This window comes from Portunus trituberculatus, chromosome 46 (assembly GCF_017591435.1).
Source record: "Portunus trituberculatus isolate SZX2019 chromosome 46, ASM1759143v1, whole genome shotgun sequence".
NCBI lineage: Eukaryota > Metazoa > Arthropoda > Malacostraca > Decapoda > Portunidae > Portunus > Portunus trituberculatus.
This window is the reverse complement of record NC_059300.1, coordinates 29,982,805-30,004,737: the sequence shown is the minus strand read 5'-3', so window position 1 is coordinate 30,004,737 and position 21,933 is coordinate 29,982,805. Positions and strand designations below refer to the sequence as shown.

At 36.7% G+C, this 21,933-nt stretch overlaps 1 protein-coding gene across 34 annotated transcripts in view; it reads left to right on the top strand.

Annotated features, from left to right (window-relative positions):
• Window positions 1-21,933, top strand: part of LOC123520154 (ankyrin-2-like) — a 391,211-nt gene that overhangs the window by 345,788 nt on the left and 23,490 nt on the right. For 23 of the 34 annotated variants that reach the window (XM_045282127.1, XM_045282124.1, XM_045282120.1 and 20 more), the window contains 4 exons: window positions 1,913-2,689; window positions 3,732-3,887; window positions 5,533-5,640; window positions 11,848-13,341. In XM_045282127.1, coding sequence (XP_045138062.1) covers window positions 1,913-2,689; window positions 3,732-3,887; window positions 5,533-5,640; window positions 11,848-13,341 — 2,535 coding nt within the window. The remainder of the gene's footprint in view (window positions 1-1,912; window positions 2,690-3,731; window positions 3,888-5,532; window positions 5,641-11,847; window positions 13,342-21,933) is intronic. The other 11 variants (XM_045282135.1, XM_045282134.1, XM_045282133.1 and 8 more) reach the window with 5 other exon arrangements.

Here is a 21,933-nt window from a genome sequence, read left to right as displayed (position 1 = left end):
TTATCACTTCACTGTAAAGCAAACAAGACACCCAGAGATTATTTTAGAAAGCTTTGGATTTTTTAATTTTCTTTTTCATGGAAGAAGAAAGACAATCTTGTGTAAATCTTCCTATGTGCACTTGGCTCACTACTTAATGGTTAAGAATGAGGAGTAGACTGAAAGAGAGGGCTGAAATGGTTGTGAAAAGTAGAGGATTCCAAAGAGCCCGCCACTTTGTAAAGCTTTGTTTCATCCTTTTATTGTCTCATATTCTCATGATGTTATTGAATAATTGAAGTGAGATCATAACCACTTTAACAATGATCTTACCAAAAATTTGCCTGTACCTGAATGTCACTGATGTTTTACCTGTCAGTCAGCTTATCCTATGTGTTGAATATTACTTTCAATAATCCTTGTCCTTACTGGATGTCTGTTCTGCCAGAACATGCTGTTCCCCATTCCTCAGGCTTACCTTAATGTCTTATGTGCCCTGTACCACCTCTATTGTATACATACAACCACATTGTCCATTAAAAAGGGATGACAAAGAACAAAATATTTCAGCAGGGTTAGTTTGGGTCACCTAAGGATTACAGGGAAGAGTTTTAGATCAGCTTAACTCTCTGCTTGTTAATTTTTTTCTTAGCCTCTTATATCTCAAAGTGTAGGATTCTTGGATTCTCGCACAGTTATTGCTATCAGGTTGGCAAATGTTGATTTGGATTTTTAGAATGTGAAGAACAAAGTTTCCTTTGAGGATATACCTCCAGAAATATTCTTTGGATAAAATTACATGATATGTTGATTTTTTATATTTTTTTATTTACTGAATAAGATCAATTAGGTAAAACGTTTTTTAAGTGATGTGTATCAGTATGTTTGCATATTTATGAAAGTGTTGCATGTTATGTATTACATGAAGGTTTTTAGTAACTGGAAAACTTGAGTGGCATAGATAGTGTTCATGAATCCAGTTAGTCTATTCAGCAGTTAGTCTTTTTGAAAGAACCACAAAACTGGAGTTGTTCAGATATTTTTTAGATTAGCATATTATTTTCAGATCCAATTATTTCATTGTTAGTAAGCAGCACATTACATCTTAGTACATTAGTTTTATTGGGGTTATCTCTTATTCTTGTAAAATTACTAAAGTATTATCAACAGTGTATTAATTTTCTGGAAAAAGATGGTTGAAACATCAGGATCTGTAAAACCAGTTTGATTTCATTTCCCATATTTGTTGTTAATGTTATTAGCATCTTGGTGTAGGGATCTGGACGTTCACCTTTTACTGAATAGGATAAACATTTTTAATGCCAGGTCAGAAAAAAAAAAGAAAAAAAACATATTGGATTGGTCTTCTTTCATACTTGCCATTTTTCACCCTGCAGTTAATAAGCATATTTATGTAAAGCAAGGGGCTGTGAATTTGCCTTTCTTACAGGAGTGGGAGGCTTGCCTTTCATGTGTGTGTATGTGTATGTTTGTGTTCTTGCTGCTAGAGGCTGGAAATGGTGTGCATTGATTGGTAAACAAGCAAACTGTATAAACAAAAGACAATATATTGGGAATGTCAGCCTTACACATAGATAGAATGTTATTATTATTATTGTTGTTGTTGAGTCAAGATTCCAGCAGCAAGAAGTATCAGTATGAACATAAAAGTTTTGTCATTGATGTTAAGGTATTGTTATCAGACTTTGGTTTTTAGATCCTGATTGTGCAGATTACTTACTAGTGAAACCTATAGTTTTACTGTTTGGTGATTAGTGGCTTTAATTGAAGCTGCAAAAGAAAATTAAAGTATTACTGTAGCAGGTTAGCTCCCTGTATAAGTATGTATGATATATGTACAAATGTTATGGTCTATATAGCTGTTTATTCATCATTATAATACTGTCCTTATAATGGTCCTGCCAACCTCCAGACAAGAGCAGTCGGGAGCAGCACACTGCCGACTTATCACCAACTTACGAGAGTGAGGAGAAGAAATATGCCGGCGAGGAAAAGGTTGTCACTGATGAAAAAGTGACCAAGGAGGAAGCTGCTGATGATTCCACCACTTTTACCTCATTCACTGCCACATCTACACCAATTAAAAGAGACACCAAGGAAGAAGAAAAACTTGAGACAGATAAGAAAGATAAGGCTTCAAAGCCAGCACAAATTGTCCCTGACACTCTTCAAGAAAGCAAAGAAGAAACCACTGTCACTGATAAAGATGCCAAAAAACCTGTGGAAGAATTAGTAACTAAGGAAAGTATTTCCAAAGAGGAACCAAAAAGTTTGGAGAAAGAAAAGCCTGTTACTGTTGTAAAAGAAAAAATTAAAGAGAAAGAAGATGATACAACACCTATGGTTAAGGAAAAGGTCAAGCCTGAAGAGAAAAAGGAAAAAGATGAGAAGCCAGAGGCTTCACAAAAAGAGCCTGAGAAAACTGTCACTTCAACAACAAAAACAGAGGTGGTTGGTGGGCCCAAAGACATCACAACAGTCACCACAGAGACAAAATCCTACACAACAGCTGAGGATGGATCTGTACAAGAGCATATAGTAGTGAAGAAACAAACCAGCAAAGTTGTTGATGGAAAGGAGATGGAAGAGGACAAATCAGCTATTCTTCAGAAACTTGGAGAAGAACTTGGCAAACTGGATGAGCAGCTGGAGGAAAAGTTCAAGAAGAGAAAAGCTGAGAAACCAGAAGGTAAATGCTAGCATGCACGTCACAAGTGGTTTGAGCTAATCAAATCTGGAATTGGTAATAATTCAGTACTAGTTTCATATGGTTGGCACAGTCATATCTCAAACTTTCTGTGAACCATCTTTATCTTGCTTGCTGTAAATTGTCTATTGTTGTATTTTTTTCATAGTGCAAGCAAAAAACTGAGTAAATCAATGGTGTCAAGCCTGTCCTAAATCCCTATTTTAAGTTCTCACCTAAGTGTTGACATGTTATATCATTCTTCGAGTCACGAGACTGCTAGATCTTTTTATTTATTATTTTTTTTTCAGTCTTTGACAGATTGAGTAACTTTTTTTTTTGTTTATAAATTAGACTCAAGAACTTTCCTTTTAAAATACAAAAAAAAAAATTTATCAGTAAAGTCTGGCTGGGGTTAGGAAGTTGATTTTGAATGCTGGATATTGACTTATGTGCACTGTAAAGTGAAGTAATTGCATCATTATTGTTGTGAAGGGTGATAAAAAATGTATATACATCTTAGGCATTGGAGCACTTCACATATTTACACAAAAAATTATAAATGCTAGAGTCAAACACAGATTTCAGATACACTTAATTGATTGCATGCAGTAAAAATATTAGCTTTTCCTTGTAAGGCATGAGTAAATCCTGTCACTCCCTTTGTGCTCATGTTTCCAGTGTAAATATGATTCTTTTTTACAGAATACAATTGCTACATTGATTGCAATGTTCAGTAGTCGCTGTTAGAAAGTATTTTTCATATTTTTTATTAACCCATTATTTTTCCCTGCTAAATGAATATTGAAATTGCTTTGAAGTTTTAGGTAAATTTTGCTAAAATGAGGCATATTTTTCTAAAGTAACTAATTTGAAACACTTGATATACCTTGAAAGAGAGCGCACAGTAAGAGAGAGAGAGAGAGAGAGAGAGAGAGAGAGAGGTTTTTTTATTATGTTTTATCTGGGTTATTCTGTGATGTGCAAGAGTAGATTTGAGTTATAGTTGGATGAGTGTTGTGTGTTCACTGTTACACTGTCATAGTGGTACAAGAGGAGGTGAAAGAGGAGGCAGTAGTTGCACAGCGCCGTGAGGGCCAGACCCAGCCCACCTCACAGGTTGTGGTAGAACACGGCTCAGAGCCACCCACTCTCCCAGCTACCACAACCACCACAACCACCAGCATCACTCCCATCCCAGGTAGAAGATTGGATGGCACTAGTATTAAGTGTTTCTAGAATGCACCAAATGATGAGTATTGAAGATGCTAAAGTTGTGAACAAATTGCATTTCTTTTAAGCTGATTTTTTTTATTTCATAGCAAGGAAAACTTGAGTGTTTTGTATGTAATCCCTTTGTAAATTTTCAATGCTCATGAATATTATAAAGCAGCTAGAAATGCTTAATGGTGCATTGTGTGCTGAGCAGCTTTGGTCATACACTTGCTTGCAGTACACCTTGGCCAGTTTGGAGAGGAAGCACAAATTTACAGGCTAACAAGCTCTACTAATTTTTTTTCACATTGGACATTTTTATGGCAGATCTTTAGCTTTTAATGTATAATATTGTGAGACTGATGCTTGGAAATTTCACTTTTCATACATATGTTGTCTGTGTTTGCACAATTATTTGAATAGGAGTAATTGTGTTATTGATCATAAACCAAAAGAACTGTTCTCATGAATTTCTAAACACAGTTTTTATTAGGAAAGGTAATGAAATACAAAAAAATATATTGAAATGTTCTGTCACCCTGACTGTTTAAATCTGTACTTATCTGTGTATGCTTTTTAGTTGATGCCAGATTTTTAAGATACAAATTCACTTACTATAAAAAGATCTTCAGAACATCATCACAAGTTTGGTGCTATAAAAGTTGATGTTGAAAATGTCTCTAATATAATTTATATTGTCTTATTTTCTCTCATGCATGAAATACAGTAACTTTTTTTTTCATCTTTTTCATAAACTGCATGTGCATGTTATTTTTTCCTATTAGAAAATATATGAATGATTATATTTTTTAAGTATTAAGTTATATTCCTTAGTGAAGTAAGTATGAATATGCCCTCTGTCTTGCCAGATTTTATAAAGCTAATGTAGATTATGTGATAGATTTATTTTTGAAGTAACCCTTGTAATGAAATGCATGACACTTTTGTAAATACTGCAGCACTTCTGCTGTGCAAGTGTGGTTACTGTGGTTATGTTTATGTAAAACATTGTGCACGTACTGAAAACTCTATTACCTCCCTAGCTCTGCAGTTATATTCATGAGTTCCTAACCTATTTGATTTGTCAAATATGCATATCTAGTATTGTGTAATATCAATTTTGAGATGATTGAAAGAGAGAGAGAGAGAGAGAGAGAGAGAGAGAGAGAGAGAGAGAGAGCACTGCTACTTGATGTGGGACAGACAGGTTGGTCAGAGAATAAGACATAGTCTGGAGAAACCATATATCTTCCTCATAACAGGATTTAGATGAAGGAAGTGACCCTAATCTTATAATTGAGTTATTTGTTTGGTGCTGAGGTGTTTCTCAGGAAGCTGACCTCATCTTTCTTTTTCGTTAAAATGTTTTTTATGTAAGGAAATTGATATAAAAGCAAAAGTAATTGTTTACAAATATATTAATTTGTATATAATTTTTATGTTTGTGTGTGTGTGTGTGTGTGTGTGTGTGTGTGTGTGTGTGTGTGTTCATATTTGTTCCATAGATTCTTAAACATCAGTATCTGACATTTTCTTTAAAGATTTATTCAATTTATATCAAACATCCACTATCCTCATTGATGCCGAAGGCTGTCCTGCAATTCTATTTTCCTTCCATCATGTGCCAACAGATGGTTTCACTCAGGCGTCTGTTGAGTCCAGCCAGATGTCCTCCACACGGGGCACCGCTGATGTGAGCTTTCCGGGTGCTGATACAGCAGTAAAGCAGCTTGATGGAGGTATGTAGTGCTTCTTATTACTGTAAGAGGTTTAGAGGATCATGATAGCACTGTTAAGAATGAGTCTTGTCCTAGGTGGGAGCTTTACATGGCTAGGCTATGGTTTTTATAAACTGTTCCAGCTACTCAGAAGTTTTTGTCCCTTAAGATTGAACAACAAATATGTTTTCAGTGAAGGACATGAGAACTTGGATATTGCTTTTTCATTAGGTAGTCCTACTTACAGACAGTGATTTCAAAACCACACCTTAATTAATAATGTACTGCCTGCTCCACATGGATTTCTGATATCTGTAAAGAACTCCATGATAGTTTGTTGGTGTGTTATTTATTCATTATATGTGCTTTTCCACTTTTCTCTAACATTGCTCAGCGGTGTCTAAAGTCTAACAAATCTTTGTGTGTATAATTTAATGCATATGCTAATCCACTTACTTTATATGTTAAGAAATAGTCCATGCTATGAATTTCTTAACTTTACCATATTATATTACTTAAAAAATAAAAATGAATAATTCAAATAAAAATCAAAGGAAAAGAATTACTGTAATAAAAGATACCACTTTATATTAATTTTACATGTTTTCAAATCTTCAATGAAGCACTGAACATGAAAGATGTGTGCTCTACTTTCACACAAAACTAAATTCATTCCTGGTTCATGAATTCTCTTAAAACATATTCATAGATTAAAGCATTATGGGAAACCTTCTTAAACTCACACTGCCATTGGGAATTCATGGTGTGATGCTAACATGCTTCTTAGAGAGAGGTAGTGATGGATTAACTAGGTGAGTGAGAGGTGCAGTGTAGGAAGATGAGGTTAGATACTGGACTGCTCTGAGCTACTGGGACAGTGTGGCAGTCATGATTGAGGACTTCTAGAGATGTTTTCTTCTTTTATTTCTTCCTCTTGATTGGCTGCTTAGGATCCATGACAGCTTGTTGTGGCAATGTGCTACCTCAGGCTTATTACATTTATACATAATCCAAGGTGGACATGGATTGGGACAGTGTATAAGGCAACATCTGGTGTGATGATAATTGTATTGGTGATGATCATTGACCCATGAACTATTCTTTTATATATATATATATATATATATATATATATATATATATATATATATATATATATATATATATATATATATATATATATATATATATATATATATATATATATATATATATATATATATATATATATATATATATATATATATATATAATTTTGACATAAAGCATAACGCATTGCACTAGGTACAATCACTACGTATTTCCTTTAAGTTTTATTTGAAAAGTCAGTTGCTGATCAACATTTTTTGGGGAAAGCAGACACATCAATCGGGATGATGAAGCTATTAAAACCAAAAACAGGAATCCTGCAAATTTGAAAGTTACCATTCAGGATTGTTTTACCATTATTCCTGTCAGTATTGGAGGAAAGGGAGAGTGCATCTAGAAGACACAGTGATGACGCACACTGCTGCTCACAGGGATGACTTACATGTTCATGTCGTAATCTTCAGTGACGATGAAAGTTGGGAAGAGGAAGCCTTCCTCAGTGTTACTGCTGAGCGTGTGACAGTAAGATCATTGGTGCCCATGCATCCTCTGACATATTTAATTGTTTTGTATGTTCCTTAATGAACTGTAATATGGTTTGAAATTGAAATTGATACATGTTTTTGAAATAAGGAACTTGAGCAAAATTGAATCAATTGAAAACAACCAATTGTGGCAACATAACTTCATCTTTCCAATAGGTAAGATACTAAATGTCTTCAGTATTGTCAATGTCAATAATGCAATGTGGAATTTTGTATGTGTATATACATGCAGTTTGATATATTTTTTAAAAGAAGGAATACTGGACATAGGGTACTTCGATTAGTTATATATATACTATAAGGACTTAAAACCATCAATCAAATATTTTATAACTGGAAGAAGTCATAAAAAAATATAATCAAGTTTTGGAGTAAACACACAATATGAAGGTAATTTAAGTAGTAAGAAAATAGAAATTGAGTGAAGAAGGCTGCTTTAAATATGGGAAGAGTGTTTGTAATATTGCAGTTTCTTGTATAGTAAACTGATAAACCCATGAAAACCATTGGTGTTGTTTCCACAAGCTTCTTTGGGTACACTGGTACTTTACTTGAATATAATTTTAAACCTAGAATCAGAACAATACATATATTGGAATTCTTAAGTTCTATTTATTATTGGTAATATTTGGATGTTTTATTAATTAAACAACATCAATCATTAGGGTGTTAATGAAATATGTAGAAAACATTGGGTGTTTAGGAGAAGTCAAACTTTCTGAGTCACACACAAAACAAGTTTGTGAGTGAAAAAAATTTTCCATGATCATGTTCTGTGCTCAGTACTTATTGAGTTTATATCAGCAAGGTGTGAAAACTGACACTTGTCATATTAGCTGTTTTTCATCAGTCACTGGCTAGGCACCAAAAAAATTTTTTTAGTATAATTCCATGGGATTCTTTTTTGTAAATTTTTTTTTCTATTTTTTCATTATCATTATGATCATATGCATAAATTATTATATTCATTTGAATGAAAATTGACCTAGGTTTTAGTAAGCTTGACAAGAACAAGTCCCCAACTTGTCATTTGGCTTCAAGTTTTAAAGTATTTAGCTGAAATGTACTTCAGTTTGTGTCACTTAAGGCAGCTTCACACATGTCATCATGCGACTGAAATTACAAGTCTCTAGAAGTATCGACTGACCCCTTCTAGTTGGCACACTTTCACACATAACGACTGGGAAGTAGTGGCTGGTTGGCGGGAAGTGAACATAAACAAACAGGTACCCAACAAAACATCTTCTCTGATGACGATGACAATTGCGATCAAATTAAATTATCACAAGTATTCAATCTTCATCTCCAACAACACCTTGCATAGAAGGATGCAGTCATCAGAAAGTGGCAGCTGTCTCATGAAATGCTTATTTGTGTAAACATTTTTTTGCTGTAGAATTCACTTTCATGGTCCCAGATGTGCTCTTTTTTCTTCACCAACTCCAAATTCTTTTTACATCAACACCTTGTACATTTTCAAACCTTTCTCTGTGACATCACAACATAACCAAAATTGAAAATCAACTGAACAAGACCAACATGTTGGTCTTGTTTTACAAGGGTTTTTCTTCCAGTCGCTAGGCACCAATATTTAGTCAGAAACTTTACTGACTTGTAATTTCAATAGCAAATTGACATGTCTGAAATCTGCCTTTAGTCTGTTTTCTAAATCAGCAAGTTTTTTGAGGCTTGCCTGAAGCATTGCATCATCTTAAGTTGTTGTATACTGAACCGCATCTCACTTTATTGAGTATCAGGTATATATATATATATATATATATATATATATATATATATATATATATATATATATATATATATATATATATATATATATGCATACATACATTGTGTTGCAAAAAATTCTAACGATATATGTACCATACATAGACTAAGGTAACTAATTATTTGAATATTCCAGTGCTCTTAGGCACTTGTGCATTGCTATTATAAAGTTGTGTGACTTTTCAAGTTTACACCATAGAAGTAAAGTGTGTGGAAGAATTTTATCACCTTGGATATTAAAAAAAGAAAGGAAAAATAAGGGGGGAAGTATAAGTTTTGAATATTGAAATACTAACAGCTATGGTGAAAAGTCTGTGATTCCCTTTATTTTTTATGCAAATACAAAAAAAGTAATTTGATAATTCTGAGATTGTGTCTGCTTTTGGGAGTCACTGTGAGAGATAATTAGGTCCCAAAGAAAGCTCTCATATCTTAAAGTTATCACCACACCAGAGCCTTATATGCATGTCACTTCATAATCAGTGAAGCATTGCAGATATTTAAGTGATGATCTTTACTTTTACGAAAAAAATAATTGAAAATATACATAGTGACATTCAAACCAGATTCTGGTTTTTATAAATCTTCATATTATTATTGACTGAGTCAGAATTGATTGGATTTCAATTCCATATATATATATATATATATATATATATATATATATATATATATATATATATATATATATATATATATATATATATATATATATATTCACACACAAATATACAATGTTTATTTATTTATTTTTTATTTATCTATTTATTTATTAATTAATTAATTAATTAATTTTATTTATTTATTTATTTATTTTTTTTTTTTGCTTTTCCTTATTAGTAATAAGTTGCATAATATCTAACAGTTTGTATTTGTGTATGAAATTAGCTTAAATTTTTCTTTTCCACTGTGCATAGATTTTTAGGACCAATGTCTCTTGCTTAGTAATGCCTCTATGTTGCCACGGATGCTCATTGAAAGAATAGGAGAACAATGTTTTACAGCACTGATGATGACAGTCTGTGGGGGCTAGGTTTTTCATTACATGTTCTGCCTGAAATAATCTTCTGTTATTAATCATCTTATTTCTGTAATAGGGAATAAAAAAGTAATGATTTTCTGCTACTAAAACCATAAGTTTTTGATTAGCATAAACCCAGAGTTTTTATTTCATAAGCTGGTGTAACCAGTCACAGTTTTATTTCCCTATGATATGTGAAGTATTCACTGTGTAATAAGAGTAAGGTTTTCACAAAAGTACATGGTGATATAAGTAGATACAACTTAGCATTTTATATATATATATATATATATATATATATATATATATATATATATATATATATATATATATATATATATATATATATATATATATAAAGCATAGATTGCTTGAATTCTAATTTTACTAAGTTGTGAGCTTGATCAAAGTAGTTAAATGGTGTCCATTCCTAGAATGTGTTTGTAACTATGATAACATACCATTAGTTTTCATGTAATCCCAACTCTTGTATGTCATCTTTGCCAGTGAATTATTTATAGTTATTGTTCCTTCCCCCTAGTCTACTATCTCAACTTTAGAGTTTTTATGCCCCTTAATTTTGCTGGGCAAGTATTATAGGCGCTGAGCCGTGAGTGTAACCCTGTGTTGGTATCAGTTCCTCCATCTGCTGCCCTTTTCTTCCCTCCTTTTCTCCAGCTTTCCTCCTTTTTCTGTAACCTTTCCTTAACCCACAATTCCCTAAACTCCATAACTCTTCCTTAGTTCCTTGATCTACTACACATCTGTCACTGTTCTTGTTTTATTTCTATTGCTAGAGAGCCTTGTACAGACCTTGCTCAGGTGTACTGTAGAGTGGACTTTGTTAGATCTAGTTGTCATCCATGGAATGAATAAACACTTGCCATTTTTTTTATCAATAGCTCATGAGCTCCAGAACAACATCCTTTTATGCTTTCATTTTCATCTAAATTTGATTTAACCATTGGTTTTCTCTTTGCTTACTTAGCATGGATGGCATATGATTTTTGTTGCTTCCAGTGGTTTTCATTAGACTTTTTTTTTTTGAAATTTTATGGTTTGCTAGAGCCCTAATGTATTATATCTGATTACATGGCATCTAATTTTTGAATGCTGAAAACTTACTATTAGGTTAGTGTGTTTGGCAGTGCAGTGATATAGATGTGAAACTGGCGGTGGCAGGCTTCTTGATTGGGTGGAGAAAAGAAAATACACAAACTCTGTATTTAAAAAGTTATCAAACATCAATAGTAAGTAGATTAGAACTTTCTTCAGAATGATAATAATTATAATTTCCCTGCATTAGGGTTTTGAGGAGTGGACTTAAAAATCACACTTCTGCTTGGGAGAAAGTCAGTTTATCATTAATTCTAAAACACATCTTGCACGAGTTGGCATGACCATTACTAGAAATTATGCCTCACTGCAGTGACACTGCTAGAGCTGAGGTAGACAGGTATCTTGTTGGCTTATATCACAGTCACATTATATATCGAATGGCTTACTCCTCTTTGTTGTTATAATCCATTCCACCAAGTCTGAGCGTTATCCTGCTTCACAAAATTTAGTTGGTGGCGTGCTGTTGCTACTCTGGGTTAAGTTGTAGAGTTTGTGCTTAAGTTACCACTATCATCACAACCACCACACCTGTTCCCCCTATATTACCAATGCTCCTCACCTGTCCTGGAGGTGGCAGTGAGGTAGCAGCAAGGAGGACTGGTAGCTCACAGGTGTAGAGGCATTGCTTACACCAAAGAGCTCAGTGTCTGACCTCTTCTTCTGTGGCAGCCTTAACCCAGCAGACGGTGCCCTGGATAGAAGATGGAAGGATATCCCATGAAGACCTGCCTCTACAATCTTCATACCATAAGAAGGGACACTCTCAAGCCATATCTGCAATCTTACCTGCTGATCAAGCACATAGCAACCGGACAGAAGAGCGAGGCTGCAGTCCCATTACTGTGCTGGAGGCAAGACACAATGCAGAAGAAATGTCGGGAAAACTCCATGCAAGAGGAAGCTCACACACCATCACTACCACTACCAGCTGGGGTGCACCTCTCTCAGCAACAACTAATATTCAGATTGAGGATGAAAACTCACCTCATTGCCTACAATTCACATTGCACTCTGAGAGTCGTGTCACCCTTCATGCCTCAAAGGACGTCATTCAGGACCTGCAGCTTGTTAAGCAGCAACAAGAACAAAAGCAACCACAAGAGTTATATCAGACATCATCAGAAAAGAAGTACCATGAAGGGACTTCAGACTCCTGTGTTCCAGAGGAAATATTTGATAGGAATGAAGATCAAGAAACACATGAAAAATTAGACAAACTATTAGATATATCAACTGCTGAAAAACCTTTACTGAAAAGTGAAGAGATAGAAACTTCAGATTTGAAACACTCTGAGTATAGGCAAAAGGATAGTATTAATGAAAAAATAGTGAGTCAAACGGAAAAAGAAATTATATCCTCTAATGTTACCAGAGTGGAAGATGCACCAGAAGTTTATTCCACTTCAGTAGTGTTTTCGTCTGAAGACAAAATTGTTCCTAGAGAGACAAGTGCAGAAGAGGCAAAGAGAGTGACACCTGAAACCATAAATAGTGAAGCTTTAGCAGCTTTAGGTGATGATCATGACCAGGCAGCAAGTGAAGTCACAGCATCATCAGCACACCGTCCAACAACACTCATGATAACCTCGAATTCTAACGAATCGTCCGACGATGCAGAATGCACAACGAACGACCCCACCAGACTTGGTGGGGAAAACGATATTCCTCAGGATCCTGAACAAGGAGGAGGTATGGCAGGTGAAGAAGAATCCAAACAAGAAGAATCTGACAGAAAGCAATCCACAGCAGTGGGTGAACGACTGTCTGGTAGTGAGAGTGGTGCAGTGCCTCGCCTTGAGCGCTCCATGCGCTCCTCGCCTCGCACCACAACTTTGGTCAAAGTGAAAGTGGAGAAGAGGCCAGTGGGAAGCCATTCCCAAGTGCGAGACAGAAACTCTCATGACCACATGACAGTCGTTCGCACCCATTCTGTGGAGGAAGAAGTGCGTGGCTTGATGCAGGAGGTGAAGGAAGCCACCAGCCAAATCAAACAGGAAGTAAAAGAGCTGCGGCAAGCAGACACACCCACTCCTGATACTCCCACACCTCTTAGGGAGTTCAAAGAATTTTTAAATCGAGAAGAAGAGCAGGAGCAGGAACGGCTGCCCACGATAAAAGAAATATGCCGTGAAAGTGAGGAGGATTCTTCTGCTGGTATGGGAGGTGAGCACATGAGAGATGAGTACTATTCCCATCTCAGACCTAATACACCAGTACATGAGCCTTCCCTCCCAGAGCAACTTGCCCCAACTGGTTTTGATGATAAGTCTATTCCTGATAGTGGTTACTCTACCATGGAAGGATACTATGCTAAGTCTGTTGATCCTGCTCAAACTGCCAAATACTCTCCTTCCTGTTGTGAAGTGGTTCCTGAAGGATCCTTTGATGAGCACAGTGTTAAGTCCGAACTTGAGAGTCCCTCAAGTCCTGTAGATATTAAGGCTTTATCCTCTGTAGTTAGTAGTGTAGATAGTGCTGTACCCACAGCTAGTGAAAAACAAAGCAAATCTAAGTTTAAGTCGTTCTTGAAAAAGGTATGTAAACTTACCTCTAAAGGAGGTTCTAAGTATGAAGCTAGGAACAATGATAGTCAGGGGGAACTTACACTTAATAGGGACAGTAGTGAACAGAACCTTAGAATAAAGGATTACACATTAGAAGATAGGAAGACAAGTGGGATGGTAAAAGAAAAAGAAGAGATCCAGTCTCAACAGGTCATTACAGATGATTCAAAGGAAGCAGACCCAGTAAAGTTTGTGTTGAATAGATACACTGCTGAAAAAAAGCCAAAGTCTGATGAAGGGAACATGATCTTACGACCAACAGAGCAATCTGCTCCGGTTTCAGATGAAAATTGTGGGAAAATGGGTGAAAACATTGATTCATCAGCATCATGTTCACCAATCACTCCAGATAGGAGTGAGTACCATGCAGCAGATCCACCAGTCCCTGTAATGCATTATATTAGTACCACATCTGTGAAGGAGATACATTGCACAAACATTCAGATGCCAGACAGTCATGAGTCAGAGACAGCATTTCTGGCATTGTCTTTACCAGAGAATGAGGGACAAGTGTATGGTCACATGAAGGAAGCTGAAGATGTCTCTCCAAAAGTTTTTGATATTGAAGTCACTGAAACACCACAGGAAGATGTTGGTTTTACAGGATATGAAGATTTAGAAAACTTACCACCACCAATTTCTAATCATGATATACAGTCATCAATTCCAGAAACAATAGCAAAACAACCCATGGAAGTAAAAGACCAGTGCCAGGAAGACTCAGAATTACTGCCATTGCAAACACTAGATAATCCCATAGATTGGACTCTCACAGACTCTCCAACAGAACAGCAATTGGCTTCATTTTCACCCATAGAATGTGTTGATGATGTAAGAGAAAGTGATCTTCAGAATATGGATTGCATTAATGAATATGAAAGTCTAGGTGTTGGAGTGACAGTGCCTGACAGAGTGATAGATAGTGTGCCAGTTTATGATAACACTTTTACTATCCCTGAAGAAATTGAAGAGGAAACAACAAGTTTTAATCAACAAATCATCATGATTTCAGAGCCACCACCTTTAATAAGGAAAGGTTCACACATTCCAAAATTATCTGAGATTAATAAGTTTACTCTGTCAGAAGAGGAATATGATGATTTCATTGACCTTCCAGATACTGATATAGTAGAAATAATGGAAACTGTAATTGAAGTGGATGAAACTGAAGAAAGTGATGAAATGCATCAAGAGGAGGAAGCTGCTCATGAAGAATATATTGCTTTTCAGGAAGAAAAGTACAGAAAGTTAGATGATGAAACAAATATGGCTGTAGAAATTTGGAAGGCAAAGAGAAAAAAAGATAAAACAATTTTGTGTGTCCAAGAGGAAGAAATCCAACTGCTTCCAGAAGCTGATATTGAGACCTTTAATGAAGCTGTGACTTCATCAGACATATTCACAAGCTGTGACTCTCCTTTACAGATGGAAAATAAGATTACAAGTGACATTACCTTGTTACCTCAAGATCATGAACAGGAGTATGAAATTAAACTTCATGACTCCAGTGTTACAGGAGAAGCTTGTTTACTAGAGCCTGAGGAAGTTTGTCATAGAGAAATAGATGAAGCTAAAAGAATAGAAGAATGTACTGAGGAAACTATTAAAAGAGTTAGAGAAATTACAGACCACATACTTAAGCAAATAGAAAACATGGATGTAGGAAATAAGAAAATTACAGACATTGAGACTGAAGGAGACACTGATTTTGATTTCATCTCAGAATGTGGATATAAAAGTCCTGCATCTAAAGAAACTGATTCTGAAATGGAAACAAGCTTCTCAGATGACTTCCCTGTTACTGTTCCAGAATTAGATGAAACTGATAGTTGGCTACAGACCATCAAGGCCTATCAGTCACTGACATCCAAAGCTTCAGCAGCTTGTGAAGACACTCCAAATGTACCCAAATCCAAAAAGGGAAAAGAAGCAAGAAAAAATATCAGTGATAGTGACTCTCACTGGCTCATGTTTATGAAGAAGGCCAGAAATATTTCTCATATTGTGACAAAAGAGAATGAAGCTGATCATGTATCAGAGAGTGGGAAAGCTGATGAGAGTGATATTCAAGATGCAACTGAGGTTGCTGAGAAGGATGTCATAAGAAGGGATGCTATGGAATGTGTGATTTGTGAATCAGAGTATGAATCAAGTAGTGCTGATTGTGATGAGAAAGACACTGATCAGCATCTTGGGATGGCAGATGACATCACTGAGTCACCATACAAAGTGTGCCTCTATACATCAGATGGTGAGAGTCTTCACCTAAAAGGTATCCTTGATGAATATGAAAAATTGTCACCCATTCACAATGAAGGAACTTCTGAAATGGTTGATGACAAGAAAGAGCCCAGTATCTATGAAAGTTCATTATGTCAGAGTTCAGATAATTTGATGAAAAAATCTGAATGTATTGATCAAAAGGAATCTATGCTAGGTGATGATAAAGAAGAACCATTGTCAAGTTCTGGTGATATGAAATCAGCAGTAATTTCAGTTAAACAGGCATCTGATTTTGTATGTGAAGTAATCATATCTGAAGATCACTTGTTAGCTACATCAGAAGTGTGTCAAGAAGTGGGAAAGGTATCCATCACGTTTCATGAGAATGATCTATGTAGTAATGAAGTAGGACACTTAACACAAAGTATTGTTGATGTTAAAGATCCAAGTATAGAACATTTACAGGAAAGTGAGGCAGCTGTAGACTCTAGAACGGAAGAACTAGCAAATAAGGATGATGAAAAAAATACTATGATGAGTTCTATATCTGAAGAGCTTAAAGCAATGATATCTTCTCTTGAGTGTACCTTAGTTGCTGGTGAAGGCAGGTATCTTGAGATTGGTCCCTTGATGAAACGATTAGATGAGATGGAAAGAGAGATGGTAACTGTTGATTTTGAAGCATCTGAGTCCAGTATTCCTACTTCAGTATATGATTTGAATGTTCATTGTATAGTGTCTACTTCACAGACATCAACATCCACTGAAGAGGTCAAGATGCCTGTTGGACTAGAAAAGGATTCTGCTACTCTTAGTGTACCTGGTGGTCCAAGTCCCACAGGGGAAATGAATGGCCAGGACATTCAAGAAGCTTTGACAGATATTGAAGAATTGCACAGTGAAGGGGACATTTCACCAATGCCTAAGAGAAAAACACTTCTCGTTGCTCCCAAACAAGATACAGGAGCTTTGACAGATACAGAAGACATGGATCTGTCTGGAGAGGAGGATGATATACTCCCAGAAGAAAAGAAGAACCTTCCTACTATTCAAGCTCTGGGTCTGCTCCCAGAACCCACCAAGGAGGTGGTCAACCTGACAGAAGGCTATGCCAGGGAACCCAGTCCTCTTCTTGGTTCTGACTCAGAGACTGAAAAGGAGGATGTTCTGGGCAGACATCAGAAAAATGTAAAGAAAGTAGACACACTGAATGAGCTTTCTGTTCCTACTGATGATGTAGTAGAAGGTCTTACTGATGTTGAGGATATGGTGGCATCAGGAGATGAGGAAGTTCCAGCAGAAATTGATGATTCTTTGCCAGATTATTACATGGCTCAGGGTGAAAATGTGTCCAATAAAGAGAACTTCAGAGTAGTGCTTCCAGCTCCAAAAATCTTTGTAACTAAAAAAGATGATTCATCAGATGAGGAGGAGGATTCAAGAAAGCAGAAAAGTAAGTCACGGGGTCTGAGAGTAGATGTTGCACAGGAAGGAACCACAGATGTTGAAGACCTAGATGTGAGTGACAAAGACGTCAGTAGGGAACCTCTCCCACAAGCTCAACCAGTAGTGAAGGACAAAGTGAAACGTAAGAAACAGGTGCGTAGAAAGGTACCGTCCCAGAAACCACCCAGCAAAACGCTCACTGCTCCCTCTGATGATGCTTCTTCTGTGACTGATGTTGAAATTTTGACTGGAGATGAGAATGTAGAAGAAGAAGAAGAAGATGAGTCAAACCTGAATATCTCAAAAGATGAATTAGATGAACCAACAGATTCAGAAGATGTTGAAGCATCTGATGCAGAAGAAATTGAAGATTTAATACCAAAACCTGTAGAGAAAATTGAGAAGCCTTGTATTCCTGAGCCTCATCGAGAGAGAATAAAAATTAGTGATGTGGAAGAAAGGGCTGAAGAAGAATCTGGTGCTGAAACAGATGAAGAAGGCTTTGAATTAAATGATAGGGAAGATGAGCGGCCTCTAATGCCAAGAAAAAAGGTTATTCATGAACCTTTGGACAATGAAGAAAAAGATACTCTTGATGTGAAAGAAACAGATGAAACAGCCTTCACAGACACAGAGGATTTTGATATTGAAGAAAAGGAGGAAGAAGAAGTTATAGATGAAATTTTGAACCGGGTACCAGAAGAATCAGAAATTTATACCATTAAAGAAATGGAGGCCAGTATGGGTAGAATCACCAAAAAAGAGATGATTCGAGATGCAGATGCCGAGATAAAGCGGAAAATCAAAGAGGCAGAACAAGCCGGAATAACCATACAGGCAGCTTTGGAAGAGGAATGTTTAACTGATGTTGAAGATCTTGATGCCACTGAAGAATCAAAAAAGTCCAAAAATAAAGTCACTGCAGTAAAGGGCAAGAAAAAAGAGGATGAAACAGATGAAGAAAGTGTAAATGAATCAGATATTGAAGAAGAAATATCAAAACCACAAAAAAATAAAAGGAGGAGCAAGAGGCTTCCAGTTGCCCCACAGTTGTCTGAAGTTCGCTTTGTGGAAACAGAGACGGGTCCTCTGAGCATTGTCATCACTCCAGATAGTAAACTAGATACTGAAGCAGTAGAAAAAGTCTCAGGCATTACTTTTATAGAATCTGAAAATGATGAAGGTACGACAGATGTTGAGGAAATAAGTGATGGAGAAGGAAGTAGTGCACTGAATGCTGCCACTAACAAACCAGAACCAGTGACAGATACAGAAGACCTTGATTTTGATCCTGCTGAAGTAAGCCGACCACGAAGTCCTCTGCCACCACATCTGAAATATAATGTTCTTGAAAGCCCAAAACGAGAACTGGTCTATATCAAGGAAGACAAATATGGTGTCCCACAAGTTACGGTTAGGAAACTACAAAAGGATGAACTGTTTGTTTCTGACATTGAAGATATCGGTGCAACAGATACTGAAGACATTGAGGTGTCAGAAGAGGAAGCACTAAGACTAGCAGGGGTCACAACAGATTCCACATCAGATTTTGAGCTCATTGACAGTGGAAATATTGAAGTAGCATCCAAAGTGATGCATAAAAAGACTGTTGGTAAAGTTGATGAAGAGGAAGGTAATACTGATGTTGAGGAGCTCATTTTATCCAAGAAACCACGACACAGAACTAAAGCTCGCTCAAAGTTAGTACCTGCAGCTCAGGGTGAAGACAATCACACCGATACTGAGTTCTTGAGTGATGTAGAGGATAAAGGGAAGCTGGCAGTACGTACCTCAAGTCCCAATGCCCACACTGATGTTGAGGATTTTGATCATTCAGATATTGATATTGAAGAACCAGAGAGAGACGATGCTCCAACTCCAGACATTATTCGTGATGCAGCAATTAAAAAAACAATTCATTTAAAGGAAGGTCCAGATGGCACCACATACACTGAGAATGCTACTGTTGCCTCCAGCAAGCTTCTGGATGTTGAAGCTGAGCCAGAAGGTACAACTGATGTGGAAGATATGGAGATGTCTGGAGCAGAGGATGAAGGTCAGGTAGAACACCCTCCTGTAGACCTGCCAGAGTATGAAGCCTCAAGTGTGGATATTTCTGAGAGGTCAAGTGTGCCATCAACTAAGAATGAAGAGAAGCAAGTAAAGGATAATCTTCTTCTTCCGGAAGACAACTTTAATAATATAACAGACGTAGAATCCCTTGGTGAAGGGGAAGGTAACAGGTGTGCATCTAACACCAGTTTATTGTCTGGTCAGCAACTAACACATGCTGTAGAGAGCTGTTTTGTAGATGAGCTTTCTTATCCTTCACCTGCCATTGACCCTAAGCTCTGCATACATCCAGGGTTGTCTATAGAAAGTGATCCATTTTGCACTGAGCTGACGACTCCAATAGTTGTAGAAGCAGAGCTAGAGCAACTTTATTACCACAGTCCTCAGGACAGACCTCAGCAGACCGAAATGGAACTTGAGGCTCATAACGGTTGTGTAGTGAGACGCAGACAAGTGGTGGCATCTACTTATCAGGCAAGAGAAATACGTAGATTTTGGTCACAGGATCAAAATTCTCCTCTTCATCAATCTGAAATTGGAGATTTTACTTCTCCCTCCACTCGTAGAAAAGAATTTAAAACTATCCTTTATCTAGAACAACCAAACTTGCTGGATACAATCAGTATCAGTGACACATTATGTGATCCAGAATATTTCAAGAAAGAGCGCCTGCGTGACTTTGATTCATCTAGTATTGATTCTTTCGAGGATCAGCTGAGCTATAGAGATTCTGATGCTATCACAGTCATTGACCAGCACGATTTAGACAGGAGTTGCAGTTTTGATGATCTGCCAAGTCCCCATCTTAGTAATTTTAGTAGTTCAGTTATTGGATCTTTTGGTTCTGCAAGATCATTTTGTTCAGATTCACAGTTCTGTCAGTCATTTTGTTCCACTCCACTGCTTAACATGGATGTCAGCTCTAACAAATACCTACTGAGTGAAAATAGGAATGCCTCTCTTACCCCTCTTGGAAACAAGGCATCAATTCAGACTGGTTCTTTAGATCATTTATCTGTAAATGAAAAATACAAAACCTCTTGCTCTGATGAAGAAAAGTTGCATAAAAATCATGATGCAACTGAATCAGATCCTCAGGTTCAGGAGAGTGTGAAATATAAAGTCTGCACAAACCCATTTCTTGATTTCAGTGAGGAGATATTTAGTCAGATTCCACAAGTCCTTCATACTGAGGAATGGAATGTGGAGGGCAGTGCAACAAAATTTATGGAAGCAGTTCACTTTAATGAAAACTGTGATCCCAACCTAACTTCTGAATCTTGTTCCTGTGGCTCTCATGCCAATCCATTCAGGACTCCAAGTCACTGCCCAAATACAAGGAATATATTTGCATTTGCTGATCATTCACAAGATTTTTGTGTCAACACTAGTGAGAAAGAATCAGATAGAGATGATTCTGATCCCAAAAATCCATCATTTGTGAATTTTGATACATGTGCAGAGTCTGAGGAAGAGAAACAGCACCAATCAAGTAATTATAGTGATGCAGTGCAGGATTCTACAAAATGGTTAATAGAACTGTATGCAAGTGATACTGAAAAATTTAATAGTGAAGACAAGCTTAATATAATTTCTTATAACCAAGAAAATTATGAACCTGAGTCTCATGAAATCTTGTCACTGCATCCAAACACTGATTTTGTATTAAAAGAAAATTCATGTTTCACTACACAGGCTGAGGTATTGAACTTAGATTGTCCAAGTGTGTCACCAGCACAGAGTAAAGAGGAAATTTTAATATCCTTTGAAGAAACAGTCCAAAGCCCTCAGGAAAATGCTGAGACTCTTGCTCTTCCTGATACTTTAGTTGATATTGGGGAAGATCAGAAAACTGTAAGCTGCAAGAAGGCATTGGTCGTTACTGATCATGTTTTTGGTCATGAGGAAACTGGTGTATCATCTGTTAATGAGATGTACTTATACCATGATGACTTCTCCCCGACACTTGACTCTGGGGATGCATTAACATCTGCCATACCCACTTGTACCCAAACTGTTAGGCAGGTCACACTGGGTAACACATCAGGGCAAGACGTAAGGCACACACCCACAGCTCCATTATCATGGCGCCACACCTTGCCAAGGATGTATAAACAACACAAAAATAGGGTAAGATCAGATTCATTAAAAAATGATGTTTCAGATAAAATCCATCAAGGCAAAAATTTTATAGGAGTTAGAGACCTAATTGATCAGTGGGAGGAAATTGTTGAGAAAGAGAAGCTCAGGTCTCTCCCAGCATCCCCAGCTGGAGGAAGAAGGGTCATGCCACCCTTTGAAGAAAAGAAAACCCCAGAGCTCCCCTCTAGAGCTACTTGTGAATTTGGCATCACAAAATCTGATAAACATGAAGATAAGGCTGAAATGGAAATGAGGATGGAGGATAGCAAAGATGGTAGCAGTGTGGTTGAGCAGGTTGCAAGCGTTG